Here is an 18,789-nt window from a genome sequence, read left to right as displayed (position 1 = left end):
GCGCGAGACTTGAATGTAAAAAGTCAGTGAGCTGCGAGGTGAAAAAATTTCGCGCAGCAGATATATCACGAAAATTGTTGAGGGGGGGCCATTATGGCCCCCCCCCCGGGAGAATTAGGGTTAAAATGGGAAACAATGTGACTTAATTAGCCATAGTGTTGAGTACACTATGGTCGGCCATTTTGTCAGGACTGACACAAATGATAGATATCACAAAACAGAGTGATGCAACTTGCAAAAATATTTTTTGAAACACAAATTGGCATCTTTCATATAGAACATGGTCACAGTACTTACGGTTCTGGGGTGTACATAGGCTTGCTAGGATGCCTGATATACTGGGTGCTGTGGAAGACACGGAAGGCCAGACCAGCTAGGAAGTCTCTGGAGGACAGAAGACCTGCTACAGGGCGCAAGGTGAATCCCGTACAGTCTATAGAAAACAAGAGAATACATTTTGATTTTATAAATTGCATGTTATATACAATTATCATTAACAAGACCCACAATACCGAGAAGGAAACAGATAGCGGGACCAGCTAGGAAGCCTCTGGAGGACAGAAGACCTGTTACAGGGCGCAAGGTGAATCCCGTACAGTCTAAAGAAAAAAAAGAAAACATTTTGGATATTGGTTTTACTAATCATATGCACCTGAAACATTGGCATCTCATTGGTTGACAGCAGGTCACTCTCAAAACATTCAATGTTTGTGATTGGTTATACCATTCATGAAGGAGGGCCGCATTACTGTGGATGATAAAACAAGGCAAGACCAGCTAGGAAGTCTCTGGATGACAGAAGACCTGCTACAGGATGTGGGGTGAATCCAGTACAATCTACAGAAGCAGAAAGATCGAATACACCTTTTTTATTTATCATCATGCTCCTGAAACATTGGCATCTAATTAGTTGAGAGCAGGTTACTTCAAAGAAATTCAATGTTTGTGATTGGTAATACCATTCATGATCAGACCCACAGTACTTAAGGACAATACGGAAAGCCAGGCTAGCTAGGAAGTCTCTGGAGGACAGTAGACCTGCTACAGGATGCGGGGTGAATCCAGTACAATCTACAGAAACAGAAAGATTAAATACATTTTGTTTTAATTTAACATCGTGCTCCTGAAACACTGGCATCTAATTAGTTGAGAGCAGGTCACTCTCAAGAAATTTCAATGTTTGCGATCGGTAATAGATGTACCATTCATAACGGAGGGCCACAGTACTGTGGACGATAAAACAAGGCTAGTCGAGCTAGAAAGTCTCTGGAAAGCTGTAGACCTGCTACAGGGCACAAGGTGAATCCAGTACAATCTACAGAAACATTGAATACACCTTTTTTTATTGATCATCATGCTCCTGCAACATTGGCATCTAATTAGTTGAGAGCAGGTCACTCTCAAGAAATGTCAATGTTTGTGATTGGTACTACCATTCATGAAGGAGGGCCACAGTACTGTGGACGATATACAAAGGCAAGACCAGCTAGGAAGTCTGGAAGGCAGTAGAACTGCTACAGGGCACAAGGTGAATTGAATACATTTCAGTTTTATTAACCATATATGCTCATGGAAAAATGGCACCTAATTGCTTGAAGTTTGATGTTTGTCATTGATAAAAAGTTTGTGAAACCCTATGGGCCACAGTAACATGAAAGACAAGGCCAGATCAACTAGGAAGTCCCTGGAGGACAAAAGACCTAATGCAGGATACAGGGCAATTCCAGGACAGTCTAAAGACAAAAAAGACAAAAAAGGAAAACTTTTGTGAAAAATGGCCACACTAACAAAGAAGACAATATACATCTACCATACACAAGATCTCGCATACATTCGTAATTCCGAAGGTTTGGAATAACTTTGGATATTCCGAAGGTTCATTATTCCGAAGGTTCGTATTTACGAAGGATCGTAATGGTTCGTAGTTCCGAAGGTTCGTTAGTCCAAAAACAAAGTGAGGTTCGCAATTCAGAAGGTTCGTTAATCCGAAAACGAAATGAGGTTCGTAATTCCGAAGGTTCGTTAGTCTGAAAACGTAATGATTAACGGACCTTATTTCGTTTTCGGACTAACGAACCTTCGGAACAATGAACCTTATTTTGTTTTCGGATAAATGGACCTTCTCAACAACGAACCTTATTTCATTTTCGGACTAACAACCCTTCGAAACATCGAACCTTATTTCGTTTTCAGATTATTGAACCTTCGGAATAACGCCACAAATTTTCGGATTAACGAACATCGAGGTATAGGCAATTTACGATTCGGAATTACGAAGAGTAACCCAAGATCTTACCCTTGAGAAAGTTGGAGACATCCTCCAACTGCGGGATATTATTGGGTTGATAGCCACAGTTCTCCATGAGCAACGGGAAGACATAGTTGAATTCCTGGCACGCATGGGTCTTGAACAGGTTCGTCAGCTGGGTGAAGATGGTGTTCCAGGTCTTGATCTCAACGTCCGTGTAGGTCACGCGGGGAATGGGGTTGCCGCTGGGAAGAGAGGTTGGGTGAAAACAGCAATTAAGGACAAAAGGTCCACAAAAAGACTACGAGCATTTAGTTTACATTGCATAATGTGCATGAGTATTGTATTTTTGTCTAATTATGAAATCTGCCAGTGTATCATAACAGGAAGATGCATACAGTATTGAGATTATTGCAGATGATGATGCAGACAAAGGTAATGAAGATGTACATGATGATGATAATGATGAAGAATATGACAATGATGATACTGACATAGGCGGCGGAAGCGGGGGGGGGGGTGGAAGGGTGGGGATCTCCCCCTAATTTTTAGTTGATAACCTTTTTTTTTGGCTTGTCAATTTTTTTTACCTGTGTCCATAATAAAATTCGGGTGGACCCCCCCCTACATTTTTTGGCTTCCGCCGCCAATGGATACTGATGGATATGACAATAATGATGATGATGACGATGATTATTATGAAAGATGATGCTGATGACATTGGTGAAAATGATACATGTATGAGTGGTGTTGATGATGATGGTACTCATGATTCTTGTGACACTCCAATCATTGGCATATTTTTGTCAATATTATTACTACTTTACTACCAATCAATACATGACAATATATGACTTTACTTTGTCAATGTACAATGTACATGTATATACAGTACATGTAAAATGCGCAATAAACCTCTACTTACTAACGGTACTTGTAAGCAATGTCAGCAAAATACTTTCTGCGTTCTCTGTACACTGGATCAGTAAAGCCCTGGAAAGTGAACAAAATAAATAGATAATGATTTGTCCATCTTCTTAATCATAATACTTTTCATCACGTCACTCGCTGACATTTACTTTCAGGTCTCAGCCCATTTTTTTACACCAACTTTGCGATACCCAGATATGCTGTTAGGAAATTAACCAACATTATGTATGTCAGTACTGTACATGTCAGACCCAAAGTGCTAAAAAATTGTAATTTCATGGACGAAGTCAATAAAAATATATTTTCAGCTATAAGTCATAAATGTGTGATCATTTGAACTTTTATTAACGACAGACATTTCATTTCCATGGCTGAAATAATGCACCCCCCCCCCCCCCCGGAGTGACAAGAATAAAAATACTCCATTATGAGGATTAAGCTCTCCTGAACATATTGATAATTTTGATTCATTCTCAAAATATATAGGGAAGTGCATATATTGCACCCACCTCTACCATGACCAGCATATTATTGTAATAATACTATAATTCATTCACCGGTATTTAAAGTTTCCTCAACCTTCACCAAAAAAAAATTTCGCTTTAGTTCTCTCACTGTTTGGAATTCCATCCCACATAACACATGCTCATACACAAATCAAAATTTATTCTAAAGATGTCTTGAAAGGTCCCTCTTGTCCAAGTACTACAGACTGTAATTATTTGTTCTCCCTCTTTTACATGTTTTGTCTTTTTGATAATTAAACCTCCTTGCTTTTTCTCAAGTTTTCTTTCATTGCATGATAATATTTAATCAAGGCAATGTTTTATTCAATCATAATATGTTTTACTCTGAATTATTTATGCATTTCTAATTGTTTGAGGTGTACAGGGTACATTTTTTTTTATGTATCTGAATTTGAATGAATAAAGAATTGAATAAAATTAAATAATACTCACTGGATGATCAGATTCCAAGTCTCCTCCAGCGTTCAAGATATGATTGGCAAACTCATCCAAATCTTTGATCTTTCTTGGAAACCATGGGACTAAAATAAACAATGATTTGATAATGTCGTATTGACAATTTAATTCCAACATACATAAACATTTTCCAATTACATTTCCAGATACATATAAAAAGCGTTACACATACAATGTGTTCGCAAACAAAGCATTATCTTGCACTTTGTCGTTGTATTAATGCACAGTATATTAAAGTCACATACCGTATATGTACGTGAATGCCATTGTATTGATGTGCAGTGTTATTATCAAATCTAATTAATTAAAAAGCAAAACACATAACTCTATTGCGTTTTTAAATATAACATTGTAACCCGCTACCCCAAAACCAACAAATCACCTTTTTATATTTTCATTGAGCTTGAAAAAGCAGATCATAAGCTTAAAAATGAAAACCTTTCAAAATCGATCAACGACGACCCCAAGTACTTGAGTGAATGCAGAAGAATATTCTGCGAGCAAGAGCTTCGAAATGTAAGGAGAAAGCCAGGTTTGACGTTCGGGGTTTGCTCAAGTATGAGATGTGCACACCGTGCATTCTCGGTTAAAAAAAATCAAAGTCCAAAAATGTCTTTTTCAACTTCACAATTTCAAATGACAGTTTGGAGAATTCCTCTTTCAAATAAGTTTATTTTTTAATCATTCCTTTAAAAATTATATTCCTTTTGGCTTTTTACAGAAAACCTTTCCCGAAGGCTTATTGTTGGTTTTGGGGTGACTGGTCACATTTTATTTACCTATTCTTTCTAACAGAAATGTACATCAGGCATACATGTTAGGATTAACTTTAGTACTAGAATTTGTCTTTATTCTAGCTGTGCAAGGATGCAGAAAAACAACTCTACAATACTAGAACTTCTAGGGCAAGACTCTAATGGCTCTAATTCACATTCAAACGGAATTAAATGTACATGCAATGTTGGTACGTGTAATACAATGCATTCCATGTAGATACGATTCAAAGTTCATGAAATTGATTGGAGCTGAGAAAGATTTTGGAATTCCAGTGAAAAAAGTAAAAATACATGTATTCCCTCACATGTATTTCTAGAAAAATACCAAACTTAAATTCTAAAATACTGCCTGTGGTTAGTGAGTTTCTGAACCATTTACATTTAACAATTATATTTTGAAAGTCCGACAGAATCTTTATCTATCTTCATTTATTTTTCATCAATTATCGATCATCATCATAATACATGTAGTTACTATTATTTTGTTATTTATTCATTTTTTTTTCTTTTTGGGGAACAAACCATCCAAAGAGGTGAAGGGCGTGTCCCAGAAAGAGCTACATGTAAATATGCCCGCTCCCTCTGAAATTTTATGTGGCTCTGGCCGAGAAGCAGAAAATACCCTGAACAAGGGCCTGTTGCAGAAAGAGTTGCGTTTAAACACAAGTCCCGAATACAGGTGCTTTCATTGACTGAAAATCAAGTTGGGCAAGATTTTTTGAGTTGCGTTTGATCGCAACTCTTTCTGCAACGAGTCCCAGATGTTTGAAAGTGAGGGGGGGGGGAGGGGGAGTGCATGCACTTTCTTTGAATAACAGTTTTGACTTTAGGCTACTTTATCATGTTGAAAAAAAACTTACTCTCTATCGATGTGATGCATGGATCCACCAATGCACATGGAATGGCGCAAGGTGTTCACATATATATTCACATCATGCGAGGCGAAGCAATTGTTGCGATGCAATGGACATTTTGGATGTTTGGGTGGGTGTGTGATGGTATGGGAAAACAATTAACAAAATATGAATCAATTTTTTGTACAAGTTAACTTGGAAATTAAACAACAAAAGGAATATGGAGGTGAGGACAAGCAAATTAATATTACTGTAAGTACTGTATGCAAGGTAATGGAGTGAAGATTTGTGCTGACAGAGTTCAACAACTGGAAAATTATGAATCAATCAATTTGAAATTGCTACAAGTTTGTACAATGTATTTGGAGCGTTGTGGCCCAGTGGATTAGTCCACAGACTTTGAAACAGAGGGTCGTGGGTTCGAATCCCAGCCATGGTGTTATTTCCTTCAGCAAGAAACTGATCCACAATGTGCTGCACTCAACCCAGGTGAGGTAAATGGGTACCGGTAGGAAGTAATTCCTCGAGAAGCTGTGTGCGCTGTGGATGCCTACCTTAGCCGGGTAATGTAGGAACGCCTTGAGCACCTAACAAGGTGGATATGTGCGCAATATAAATACCCTATATTATTATTATTATTTAAAGTGTGATGGGAAAAACTTGTCTTCATGAGATGGTAGAATAAACATGTACATGTATGTCTGGCACAGGCTTCAGTTCAGAATTTTCCTGACCTGGGCCACAAAGAAGCCTCCGAAACCCGACACAGACACTTAATATTTTCCATCACCTGGAGAAGATAGATCCATCTATTTTATGTCCTTGTCAAAAATGTTGTTGAATTATAGCGTGTATCATTGATTCATACATTTCCAGTTGTTGTACAATGTAGTTGCAAGAGATATAGAGCGAAGAGGAACAAATTCAGTATTATGGATTGAGAAAAGGGGCGGGGGCGGGGGGGGGGGATAACAGATGAAGAAGGCAATTTAGGTGGGCAACCAGAGATGGCAGGGGAACAAATGGAGGGGGGTGGCAGAAATGGGGGATGCATCTATCTAACATTGACTACACATATATTGTACCTTAAGTAGATACACTGTAGTTGCCTCATAAAAGAAAGAGGCCAGCACAGATTGAGACAAGAGGGGGTAAGTAAAGGGGATTAGGGTGATGGGGGGGTGGGGCAGGAGAAGGCAAGGGGTACGGTGGCAATCTAGACTTGATCCAGAGATTGCAGAATGGAACGTTAACATAAACATCCAGAATAAGAACGAAGTGATACATCTAAGCATTATTTCTATCTACATGTACATGCACATGTACATGCAAAGCACATCAAGCATTAATCCTATTTTAAGAGGCAACGCAGGGCCCTTGAAAAATAACTTTAAAAGCAAGTAAATCATGTTAAAGCGTCATGGTCATCTTTTTATTCATATAAAGCTGACTATGCATTCATATTCAAATCCCTACATGGCAAGGTTGACCTGAAGCAATTTTTTGGCTGTAGCCTTAGTCATGATTGCTTCAGGAACACTGAGCCGGACAAATGGGGAACGTAAATGGGTATGAATCCAAGACTAAACTAGAGAACGATACTCTGGGTCAGGTTATAAGGCAGCAAGGGTCAAAATAGTTCATATAAAAGTATAATTTTTTTGGTAGTTTGACCTTCCTCTTGCGTAATGAATATAAAAGAAAGTCAAAAATTATTTCTTCTTCTATGAAAACGAAAGAAAGTGAAAACTCATTTCTTCCTTTAAATCCTATTTATTAAAAGTTTAGACCTGTATATTGTCAAAACTTGAAATAGGCTTTATAAAGTTTAGGATGTGCACTCATCTAAAGAGTATAAATTATGAATCATGATACATACATCTGGACAGAAGCGGGACATATAGACCTAAATTCACAAAGGTGGAAAACCAGTGTTTGAACAAATGGTTTAAGCAGATTTTATAAATCATGCTTACATTGTAGGCTATTTACTGCACATACAGTACAAAATCCAATGTTGATGTGCACTTTTGTCATTGAAGTGAACCAAATTGACGCCTGTTGTCATGGTTATGTATGCTATTTTATGCAAGGGTCCACTGTTTTCACAATGGACTCATTAATTCAAAACATGAATAACCATGACAACAGGTGTCAATTGGTGCACTGTGACAAAAGCGCACATCAGCATTGGATTTTTTTTACTATACGTGGTGAATACTAAAAAGTGTAATTTAGACAGGGTATCTGCATAAACCACAGGTTCAACCGATGGTTTTCAAAATTTCCTTTATGAATTCAGACCATGAAGAGAAAAGCTATTTCGTCTAGCAATCTATTTTCTTATTATTTAAATCGATGATGCCAATCTGTGGACAAAATCTGACCTCTCAACTGCAAATACTTTAAATAAACTCTGGACGAATTAAGATAGAGAATTGGCTGTAGATTAGCATGTAATACAAAGCCTATCAATGGCAGATGTTATCTTGTGTAAATGAAACTGAAGTATCTGTGATAACGCGAGCAAACAAATCCAGACAATACCGTTAAGATTCTTTGACTTTAAATAAGTATGGTTTTGTAGCTTGCAAAATGTGCAGGTAGCCTGATCTATACTTGTTCAATTTAAGAAAGATTTCTCAAAAAAAGAAAATTAATTTGATTTCAGAAACGACATGCCCAAAATGATAACGGGAGTGTTGTAGGCTGAAAATCCATTCCGTTGCTTTTGGAGCTACATGTATATGGGTGTATGTACATGTAAGATTTTCTCTATAATCAAGAAAATTGAATGTAACATGAACGTACAGTTTAGATCCTAAGGATGGGTGATATATATTATCTCAAACTGTACTAGCTATAGACACCAGGCAACCCGCTCATCTTGGCTGTCTCCTGTGTTCCTAAATTACATGAAGGTTAATTGCAAAAACAAAAAAATCACATCCTAATACCATGGTCACATTTGTTCTACGGCGGCCGTGTGGCGAGTCGAAAACAGCCGTTTTAACATTTTTGTACCAGCTACATATAGGTGGTTGAATAAAAATGAAAAAAAAAAACGGCTGTTATCGACTCGCCGTATGGCAGCCATGTGACCAAGGTATTAGGATCTAAACTGTGTACATGTTGTTACACCTGCTTAATTTTCTTGATTAAAAACAAATTATTCTTGTATTGTTAATGCTTCAAAATAAGAAACATTCTTGAATATAGAATTCAAATAATAAAACAAATAATCTACAGAGGGTCTGAAATGGTATTTCCATGATTCTATCTGCCTCAACTGCAAGACCTATTCCTACCTGAATCCTTTGTGTCATGAGTCCGGGACAGGATCTGATGGTAAGTGACCCGATCCTTGAGGCTGTTGAGGGTTTCCTCAAGTTCCGCTGGTGGCGCTTCACTGGTCACCAAGAACTCATAGCTTCCCGGCATTCTCTTGGATGGCCGAGACTCAATGTGGGTGAGGTTTACCCCTCTCTCCTGCAATAGAGAAATGATCAGGGATTGCAGGAGTTACAGACACTGTCCTGAAATCTTTTGCAGGCAAGGGTTTCCTTTAGCTCCAGTTACAATTAGGCATCTTTACAGTCTTAAACTTTGTAAGGTAAGATATCAGTATAAAAAGGTGTCAAAATTGGAAAGGTAAAAACAAATGGGTGGACAATATAGTGATCCCTGATTTCTAAACTACATGTAGGCTGAGGTAATTGGGAGATCATACACTACAACTGATAGCAGTTGTGGGATATCTAATAAACTGACTTATTCTTTACCCACTACAACTGGTAGCAGTGGTGTGTGATTTATTGTATATTATAAACTGACTTATTTTTTTACACACTACAACTGGTGGCAGACTTATTTTCTTACACACTACAACTGATAGCAGTGGTGGGATTACTGTATAATAAACTGACTTATTTTCTTACCCACAGTAACCCACTACAACTGGTGGCATTTATTGAATATAAACTGGCTTATTTTTTTACACACTACAACTGGTAGCAGTGGTAGGATTTATTGCATATTATAAACTGACTTATTTTTTTACAATCTACAACTGTTGGCAGTCTACATAAACTGACTTATTTTTTTACACAAGTGCTACAACTGGTGGCAGTCTAAATTGTAGCCTACATACACTGACTTATTTTCTGACACACTATAACTGATAGCAGTGGTGGGATTTATTGTACATGTAGGGCCAATATCAACTGGTTTATTTAACCCTACAACTGGTTGCAGTGGTGGAATTTCATTGGTTTACTATGTTTACACAATAAAGCTCGTGTAGCAGTGGGATTTACTGTATATAATTACTGGTTTATTTTTACACACAACTGGTGGCAGCGTTGGGATTACATGTAAACTGGCTTATTTTTACACAAGTGCTACAACTGGTGGCAGTGGTGGGATTTATTGGTTTATGTTTACACAATACACACTACAGCTGGTGTACTTGTAGCAGTGGAATTAACTGTTTTTTTATAAACTGGTTTACTTTTACACACAAATGGTGGCAGCGGTGGGATTAAACTGGCTTATTTTTACACAAACACCATTGAAAATGTAGGCCCTATTTCTGCATTCATGATTCATTTACACGTTTGTCCCACTCTACTGCCATAGGATGTACCATTTAATACTTGTAGGCATAAACAGGTGTTGGTCTGTAACTTTAGATTTCTATAGATTTTCCCCACAAAAATCAATAACATGCGGTGTATCAGACTACCAACCTACTCTGTGAGCCAACAAACTACATGAACGTGTTGGCATGTGTATAGCTTTACATGTCGTGACAGGGATCACATTACAAAGCAATGTCTCTGAACCTAATACCAATTGTACATGGAGTGTACGCTTGAAAAACATCCTGCTACTTATATCTGATGGAAATGTGAAACTTTAGTTTGGCAGAATCCCTAAATGCAACCCTGGGAACTTTTAACCTGTCACATCCAATATAATAACCTACTGGGTGCTGCATCGCCAGTAGTCTATGTATTGAGTCTTTATTTGATTTTCCTGAACCAAACACTCACCATAGACTTGTAATAGAAATTAGAATAGATTGGGTCTTTATTGAAAAATAAATGCAGGGAAAGTCAACATCAGGATATCGACCCCCTCCCACCCCCATGAAAAATTAAAAATAACATGTGCATTAAAAACAAAGTTAAGACAACAACAAAAAATAAACAAAATAAAATTATGATTAAATAATAACAATACTTAATTAAGATATGTGTAATGGCAATAAAGATGACAATGATAATAGCAATAATAAACAATGGTAATAAATTAGTGAATAAACGACATTAAATAAAACAACAGAATAAAATAAACAAAATAATAAAAAACAGTAAACAATAATGACAAAGTAGCTTGAAAAATGGCCCCTCTGGGGACCTATGAGATGTAGTAGGGGACTCTTGAATAAAATTGAAAAGAAGTGAATGCACTATTGCATATGTACATCTATGACTATTTCAATCATACTTTAATGATACCAGGAGAAAAAAAAATATTTCTTCCTTTCTGTTTTTATGATGAGTGGAGAAATAATAATAATAATTGGATAGCACCTTTTCCAGGTGATACAAAGTGCTGTAAAGGCATACGACAAGTTATGGTTTATATCATACAGGTGTGTCTTAAGATGTTATTTGAAGAGGTCTAAAGAAGAGATGTTTCCGAAAGATGTTGGGAGTTCGTTCCTAATTCAGGGGGGGGGGGGAGGGGCAAGAGATTGAAAAGAATTGAAACCAGTCTGTTTTCTGGATTTACGAAAGTTATAGGCAGGAGCTTTACAAACATAGTACTATGTTGATCTTTGTTGATGAATAGTGAAGAAATGTAAGAAGCGTGGTAGACAGAGATTGAACAAGTACCTATATTCTTTATAGTATGTACCTAACCCACTTCCAATCAACTAAGAGAGAATAAATTCAACCATGTACATGTAATGTACACATCAAAACCTACTTACATGTAGGTAATTTCTCAAAAAAATTTCATCAAAAATATTGCCAGACACGCAGAAAATTTACACTTTTTACTTTGAACCTCCTTCGTGGTGGGTATTACATGAAGCTGTTCGTGAGTTAAGACTGACTATAAGAAAGACTGGTGTACCTTTCTTATGGGGAAAATAATCACCAATGAACATTTAATGGTCAGTACCATTTACCACAAGGGTTAACCAGTAGTTCTTAAAGTCACTCTTAAGTTAACTTACGAACAGCTTTATGTCACGGCCCCCAGTAAAGCTGTTCGTAAGTTAATAAGAACGACTTTAAGAACAACACGTGTGTCCTTTCTTGTGTTAAATGGTATAATCATTGGCGATGGTTAAGCGCGTAAGAAAGGTTCATCAGTTATGCTTAAAGTCACTCTTAACTTACGAACAGCTTTATGACATGGCCCCCAGTTATGAAATCCTGGAGCTGTACTCAGCTCACTACTCGGTATGCTTTCATACTTTGTGCAGCACTACAAAATTTAGACTAAAAGCGAACAGTCTCTGTCATTGGTTGTTTCGCTGAACTCTGTTGGCTCCACTCACCAATTACAGAGACCAAAGTTCTATTACATGTACCTCAATCTGTACAGAGATACAATGGCTATATGTTTATGTATTCAGTTCGGGTAAACCAGGGAAGTGCCAGTTGGGCGAACCGGCGAAAGCCAAAGTAACCCCCTAAAGTTATGCATTCTTAACCCCCTAATGGCGGTTGCATGATAGCGGGCCGTCTGTGTACGAGGAGAAATTATAAAAAATAAATAAAACTCCTCGAAACAGAATGCTGCCAGCTGTCTATACAAATTATACTTCAACTTGATCATTGTAAACCTATCAATTACCAAGAGTTGGGAGAGATCATACAGCCTAGAGATACGTACCATGCTAAATCTCTTTAAAACTCAATGCAGTGAAGAGCTCCCAGATGGTCATCACATACATGTACTATGTGTACAGTTGTAGGTAAAACTGTGGGTTATATTAATTGATGTATGGGGGAAAAAGTTTAGCCAGCCAACATGTTGGCTAAATATCCATCCACAAATCATTTTTTAATCTTCACCAGGAAGATATGTACAGTTGTAGGTAAAACTGTGGGTTATATTAATTGATGTATGGGGGAAAAAGTTTAGCCAGCCAACATGTTGGCTAAATATCCATCCACAAATCATTTTTTATCTTCCACCAGGAAGATATGTACAGTTGTAGGTAAAACTGTGGGTTATATTAATTGATGTATGGGGGAAAAAGTTTAGCCAGCCAACATGTTGGCTAAATATCCATCCACAAATCATTTTTTATCTGCCACCAGGAAGATATGTAAAGTTGTAGGTAACACTGGTTGTGGTTATATTAATTGATGTATGGGGGAAAAAGTTTAGCCAGCCAACATGTTGGCTAAATATCCATCCAGAAATCATTTTTTATCTTCCACCAGGAAGATATGTACAGTTGTAGGTAAAACTGTGGGTTATATTAATTGATGTATGGGGGAAAAAGTTTAGCCAGCCAACATGTTGGCTAAATATCCATCCACAAATCATTTTTTATCTTCCACCAGGAAGATATGTACAGTTGTAGGTAAAACTGTGGGTTATATTAATTGATGTATGGGGGAAAAGTTTAGCCAGCCAACATGTTGGCTAAATATCCATCCACAAATCATTTTTTATCTTCCACCAGGAAGATATGTACAGTTGTAGCTAAAACTGTGGGTTATATTAATTGACGTATGGGGGAAAAAGTTTAGCCAGCCAACATGTGGCTAAATATCCATCCACAAATCATTTTTTATCTTCCACCAGGAAGATATTGTACAGTTGTACATGTAGGTAAAACTGTGGGTTATATTAATTGATGTATGGGGGAAAAAGCTTAGCCAGCCAACATGTTGGCTAAATATCCTTCCACAAATCATTTTTTATCTTCCACCAGGAAGATATGTAGAGTTGTAGGTAAAACTGTGGGTTATATTAATTGATGTATGGGGGAAAAAGTTTAGCCAGCCAACATGTTGGCTAAATATCCATCCACAAATCATTTTTTATCTTACAGGTACATCATACATGTAAGTACCAAGTTTCCAATTTGAAGACAATTCAAGACAGCCATTTTGAAACAAAATTTCATAAAATCTGCAGATCTATATGCTAAGAAAAATTCTGCTTGATCCATGTGTCAGGAAGGCCTACATACATGTACAGTGACAGTGTAGATTCGTTATTTCACTCTGGCCAAAGCAGGGTAAAGAGGAAGTCATTGATGACCGATGGTTTCTTACCTCAAAGAGTTTGAGTGTTTTGGCCAGGACGCCAACCTCTTCCTTGAGTCCAAACATGATGGACGTACAGGAATCGGAATCTTCCTTCCTGTAGCTGTTACTGTTGCCAAGGTACTGTAAAAACAAACGCATAAATATTCATTATTCCTTCTGGGAGAGGGTTATATAGGGGTAGATCTATATCTGTACTGTATACCAAAATGGCTAGTTGGCTACCAGTATTTTCCACTCCAAAAGAATTATTTTTTTCTTTGAACTGACAAAGTACAGTCTACCATCTGAAATAACGTCTTCTTATTACCTTATTACCGGATCTACTGGAAAAATGCAATTAAATTTGCAGTCGTGTTCCCAGGTCTATCACTGTTGCTATCTCCATCTAACTATCAAAATAATGTGTGCCTGTAACCTACAAATTACTATGTAATGGAGAATTTTAAAAAAGTACCGGTAGTAAGGAGAAGGAAAAGGAGAAGGGGAAGAAGACGAAGAGGAAGAAAAAGGAGAAGATTAAAAAAGGAAGAAGATAATGGAGACAATATGAAACATAAAAAAGTCAATGATAGAGTCTAATATTTCATGCTATACCAGTACCAAGGAGTTACCTTTTAATTCCCTGGATATACCTGAGCTCTGGGGAATAATGATCATAGCAAAGCAACCAAGTATCACGCATTATGCGTGAGACTCAAGCATTTTGGACTCTTGTTCATCCCCTCAAATCTCTGTCTCACGCAACTAATACCATGGTCCCATTTGGGCATAATCGTGATATAGTCCCCAAATCCAAGTGTGGGGATCATTAGATTCACACTACCAGAACGCATGAAAATCACTTCCTTTCTCCAGAACACAGTCCCCAACTCTCGTACAACAATGTGGCAAAATGATAACACACACAAATGAAACACACAGTATATAAACACTAGGGTTCTCTCCCTATTATATACTCGTGATACAGTCCCCACTCAATGGGAAATCAAGTTCGATTTTCACGGCGGTGGGGACAGTTTAAACAGTATAGTATACTCGTGATCCAGTCCCCACGCTATGGGATACACAGTTCGCTTTGTACGCAGTGGGGACTGTTCCAACAGTATAGCTATACTCGTGATACCATCCCCACGCTATGGGATACACAGTTCGCTTTGTACGCAGTGGGGATAGCTCCAACAGTATATATACTCGTGATACCGTCCCCCCACAACATCAAAGCGTGCTCGTTCAACAAGAGGATGGGGACAGTTTCCCGATGCAACGTGACAAGGATAAAAACACATTTGGGTATGGTTGCGGAAGTTGGGGGAGGGTGAGGGGGGGGGGGGGGGGCGGCGGGGGAGGGGGGGGGAGGACTTCAGCCCCTTTCTTTTTCCAAACATAAACGTAAAAATATGACCATAAGATTGTGATTTACTGTGCATCTTCAGTTTCCAATGTAATGCACTTTACCCATGAATGTAATAATTTTTGATCGCCCACAAATGCCTTCATATGAAGCACAAAAGTGCAAAGTCTTTTTCCAGACCCGGTTAATTAAAAATGATAATACAAGTCCAAAGTCTTTTTTCCAGACCCGGTTGTTTTAAAAAATTGTGATATAAGTTCAAAGTCTTTTTTCAAGACCAGAGTAAAAAAGTAACAAAGGCCCACATGGAAATATAGCGTAGTCTTTCACCCAGACCCAGATCTTTGAAATAAAAATGAATACTACTACTAATAAATTAATAATAATAATAAAAAAATATTTATGTCGAACAACATGGACATATAGTGTAGTCTTTCCTCCAGACCTAGTTAAAAAAATCGTTAAAAACACGACAAGACATAAACCTCGCAATCTTATCAACATTGAATAGCACGGAAATATGGTGTAGTCTTTGCTCCAGACACAGTTATTTCAAAATTGGAAATCGTGGGAAACAAGTTTTAAGATTAAAGTTATGCTTAATTTGTATTTCTAAGAGAACTGGGTGTGGGGTTAAGACAACACTCTAAATCCAAGCATTTTAACTTTTGGGTTTAATTTTGAAGATTGGTCTTATAGCTTTGATGTTTTTTTCCAATATTTGTTTATCTTTTAAATAACCAGGTCTATAGACGAAAGACTAGGCATAATACATGTACTCCTGTTATTCCACAGGAATAAGGATGTGACAAAGTCTTATGTTTTTAAGATTGTTTAAATTGATTTTAAATAACCGGATCTGGAGGAAAGAGTATGTTTTAAAACTTGTGTTATTCCACAAGAATAAGAATATGATAGGGTCTCACGTTAGAAGATTTTTTTTTCATATTTTATGAAAATTGATTAGGTCTGGAATAAAGAAAACGCTCAAAACCTCTTTTTAAAATAGGTTTTTAGGTTGAAGGATTGTTTGGTCTTAGATATTGAGTTTTTCTTATTCTTATTACTAGTAGCGTTATTCTGGAAAAAAATAACTGGGTCTGGCTGAAAGACTATGCTATAAATATGTCCATGTTAGCCAGCATTAATAAGATTATGGGGGGGGGGCTGTCTTTATAGTTATACTGTTATTGTTGTTGTATTATTTATAATTTTGGAATATCGGGGTTTGGAGAAAAGACTAAACTCGATTTTTAATTTTTATTCCACTGGAATATCATTATGGTATCTTAGTTTGGACTTATATTATGATTTTTGAAACAACCGGGTCTGGAAAAAAGACTTTGGACTTGTATTATAATTTTTAATTAACCGGGTCTGGAAAAAGACTTTGCACTTTTGTGCTTCATAGATCATATGAAGGCATTTGTGGGCGATCAAAAATTATTACATTCATGGGTAAAGTGCATTACATTGGAAACTGAAGATGCACAGTAAATCACAATCTTATGGTCATATTTTTACGTTTATGTTTGGAAAAAGAAAGGGGCTGAAGTCCTCCCCCCCCTCACCCCTCCCCCAACTTCCGCAACCATACCCAAATGTGTTTTATCCTTGTCACGTTGCATCGGGAAACTGTCCCCATCCTCTTGTTGAACGAGCACGCTTTGATGTTGTGGGGGGACGGTATCACGAGTATATATACTGTTGGAGCTATCCCCACTGCGTACAAAGCGAACTGTGTATCCCATAGCGTGGGGATGGTATCACGAGTATAGCTATACTGTTGGAACAGTCCCCACTGCGTACAAAGCGAACTGTGTATCCCATAGCGTGGGGACTGGATCACGAGTATACTATACTGTTTAAACTGTCCCCACCGCCGTGAAAATCGAACTTGATTTCCCATTGAGTGGGGACTGTATCACGAGTATATAATAGGGAGAGAACCCTAGTGTTTATATACTGTGTGTTTCATTTGTGTGTGTTATCATTTTGCCACATTGTTGTACGAGAGTTGGGGACTGTGTTCTGGAGAAAGGAAGTGATTTTCATGCGTTCTGGTAGGTGTGAATCTAATGATCCCCACTTTTGGATTTGGGGACTATATCACGATTATGCCCACATTTGTTCTACGGCGGCCGTACGGCGAGTCGAAAACAGCCGTTTTATCAATTTTGATTCAAACTACATACATGTAGTTGGACAAAAAAATTTGAAACGGCCGTTTTCGACTCGCCGTACGGCCGCCGTAGAACAAATGTGACCATGGCATAACACAGCCTATCCCCATATACATTGTACACAATGACAATGTCTGTGATCTCACTCAGATTCACAGAAAATCTCACACATAGCTGGTCTTTGAACTTGGCATCTCTGTCATAGGCCCCTATTTATACAGTAACAACAGTCTAACTAAGACTCAGACTCAGAGACGGAGATGGGAACATCACTGTTAAAGACAAAGTCATCTCCCTTTTTTCATTCTCCACAAACAATTCAGTCTGATTTCACATAAAATGCAATGCACAAACCATGCATGTAGTTATAAACTGCACAAACGAACACCAGTCAAAAATCAACACCAAATTTTCTGATGATGCCTTGGTGGTGTTTCGTTTGGCCTTCATAGTATTAATACTACCAGGCCTAGTATAGCTAACCTCGCATTAATCAATGATATGATACTGATAGTCTTAACTCTTATTTACGAAATATACATGTATGAAGAGCTCACCGCTTTTTTCAGCTTGGTATCAAAATCGTCACCAGCTTCATCTGGATGAGGCCTCTTGTTCATGTTGCTATCAGTTTTCGTACCATCCATCTTGGTGAAAAAGTGAATTTATACCGAAAATTTAAGCGAGAAACGCGGGAATGATTCGTAGTTTCGTAAGCCTGGATCCACAATGTATAATACGTAGATCTATGTGATATGTATCAGCTATAGTATAGTTTACGGCGTGCCAAAAATAGGCACTCATCGATATCGCACAGCTGATCCTATTGGCTCGTCACATGAAAATCCTATTGCAAATCCTGTGTAATTCGAGTGTGTGTATTTAGTGGGTGTGTAAAGGGATGGAAGTGGGCGCTGTCTCACATCTAGTCTGCTAAACCCAGGCCCCGATCTCGTTCAGACCTCGGGAGGAGCGTGTTGCACATCTGATAAGTTGTCAGATCTGAAAACTTTCCTTGATTTTGATTGGCTGAGAAGCACTGTTACTATGGAAATCGTGGGATAAAACTCGTTGGATAAAACGCCAGACAGGACCTCTCATGAAATGTACCCCTCATTGTTATTCTATCAAGTTTAATTTATTATACTCATAAAA

General features: G+C 37.8%; 1 protein-coding gene across 2 annotated transcripts in view; it reads right to left on the bottom strand.

The window, feature by feature from the left end:
* Positions 1-18,408, bottom strand: part of LOC121405689 (protein henna-like) — a 32,567-nt gene extending 14,159 nt beyond the window's left edge. The window contains exons 1-8 of one of the 2 annotated variants that reach the window (XM_041596589.1): positions 18,192-18,408; positions 14,107-14,220; positions 9,100-9,280; positions 5,798-5,800; positions 4,138-4,226; positions 3,174-3,241; positions 2,297-2,493; positions 298-433 (exon numbers count right to left, since the gene is read on the bottom strand). In XM_041596589.1, coding sequence (XP_041452523.1) covers positions 298-433; positions 2,297-2,493; positions 3,174-3,241; positions 4,138-4,226; positions 5,798-5,800; positions 9,100-9,280; positions 14,107-14,220; positions 18,192-18,281 — 878 coding nt within the window. In that variant the 5' untranslated portion in view covers positions 18,282-18,408. The remainder of the gene's footprint in view (positions 1-297; positions 434-2,296; positions 2,494-3,173; positions 3,242-4,137; positions 4,227-5,797; positions 5,801-9,099; positions 9,281-14,106; positions 14,221-18,191) is intronic. The other variant, XM_041596590.1, reaches the window with a different exon arrangement.
* Between the last annotated feature and the right edge of the window lie 381 nt (positions 18,409-18,789).

This window comes from Lytechinus variegatus, chromosome 19 (assembly GCF_018143015.1).
Source record: "Lytechinus variegatus isolate NC3 chromosome 19, Lvar_3.0, whole genome shotgun sequence".
In the NCBI taxonomy this organism is placed as follows: Eukaryota; Metazoa; Echinodermata; class Echinoidea; order Temnopleuroida; family Toxopneustidae; genus Lytechinus; species Lytechinus variegatus.
Note: the sequence above shows the minus strand (reverse complement) of the source record. Positions and strands in the feature narration are given on the sequence as shown.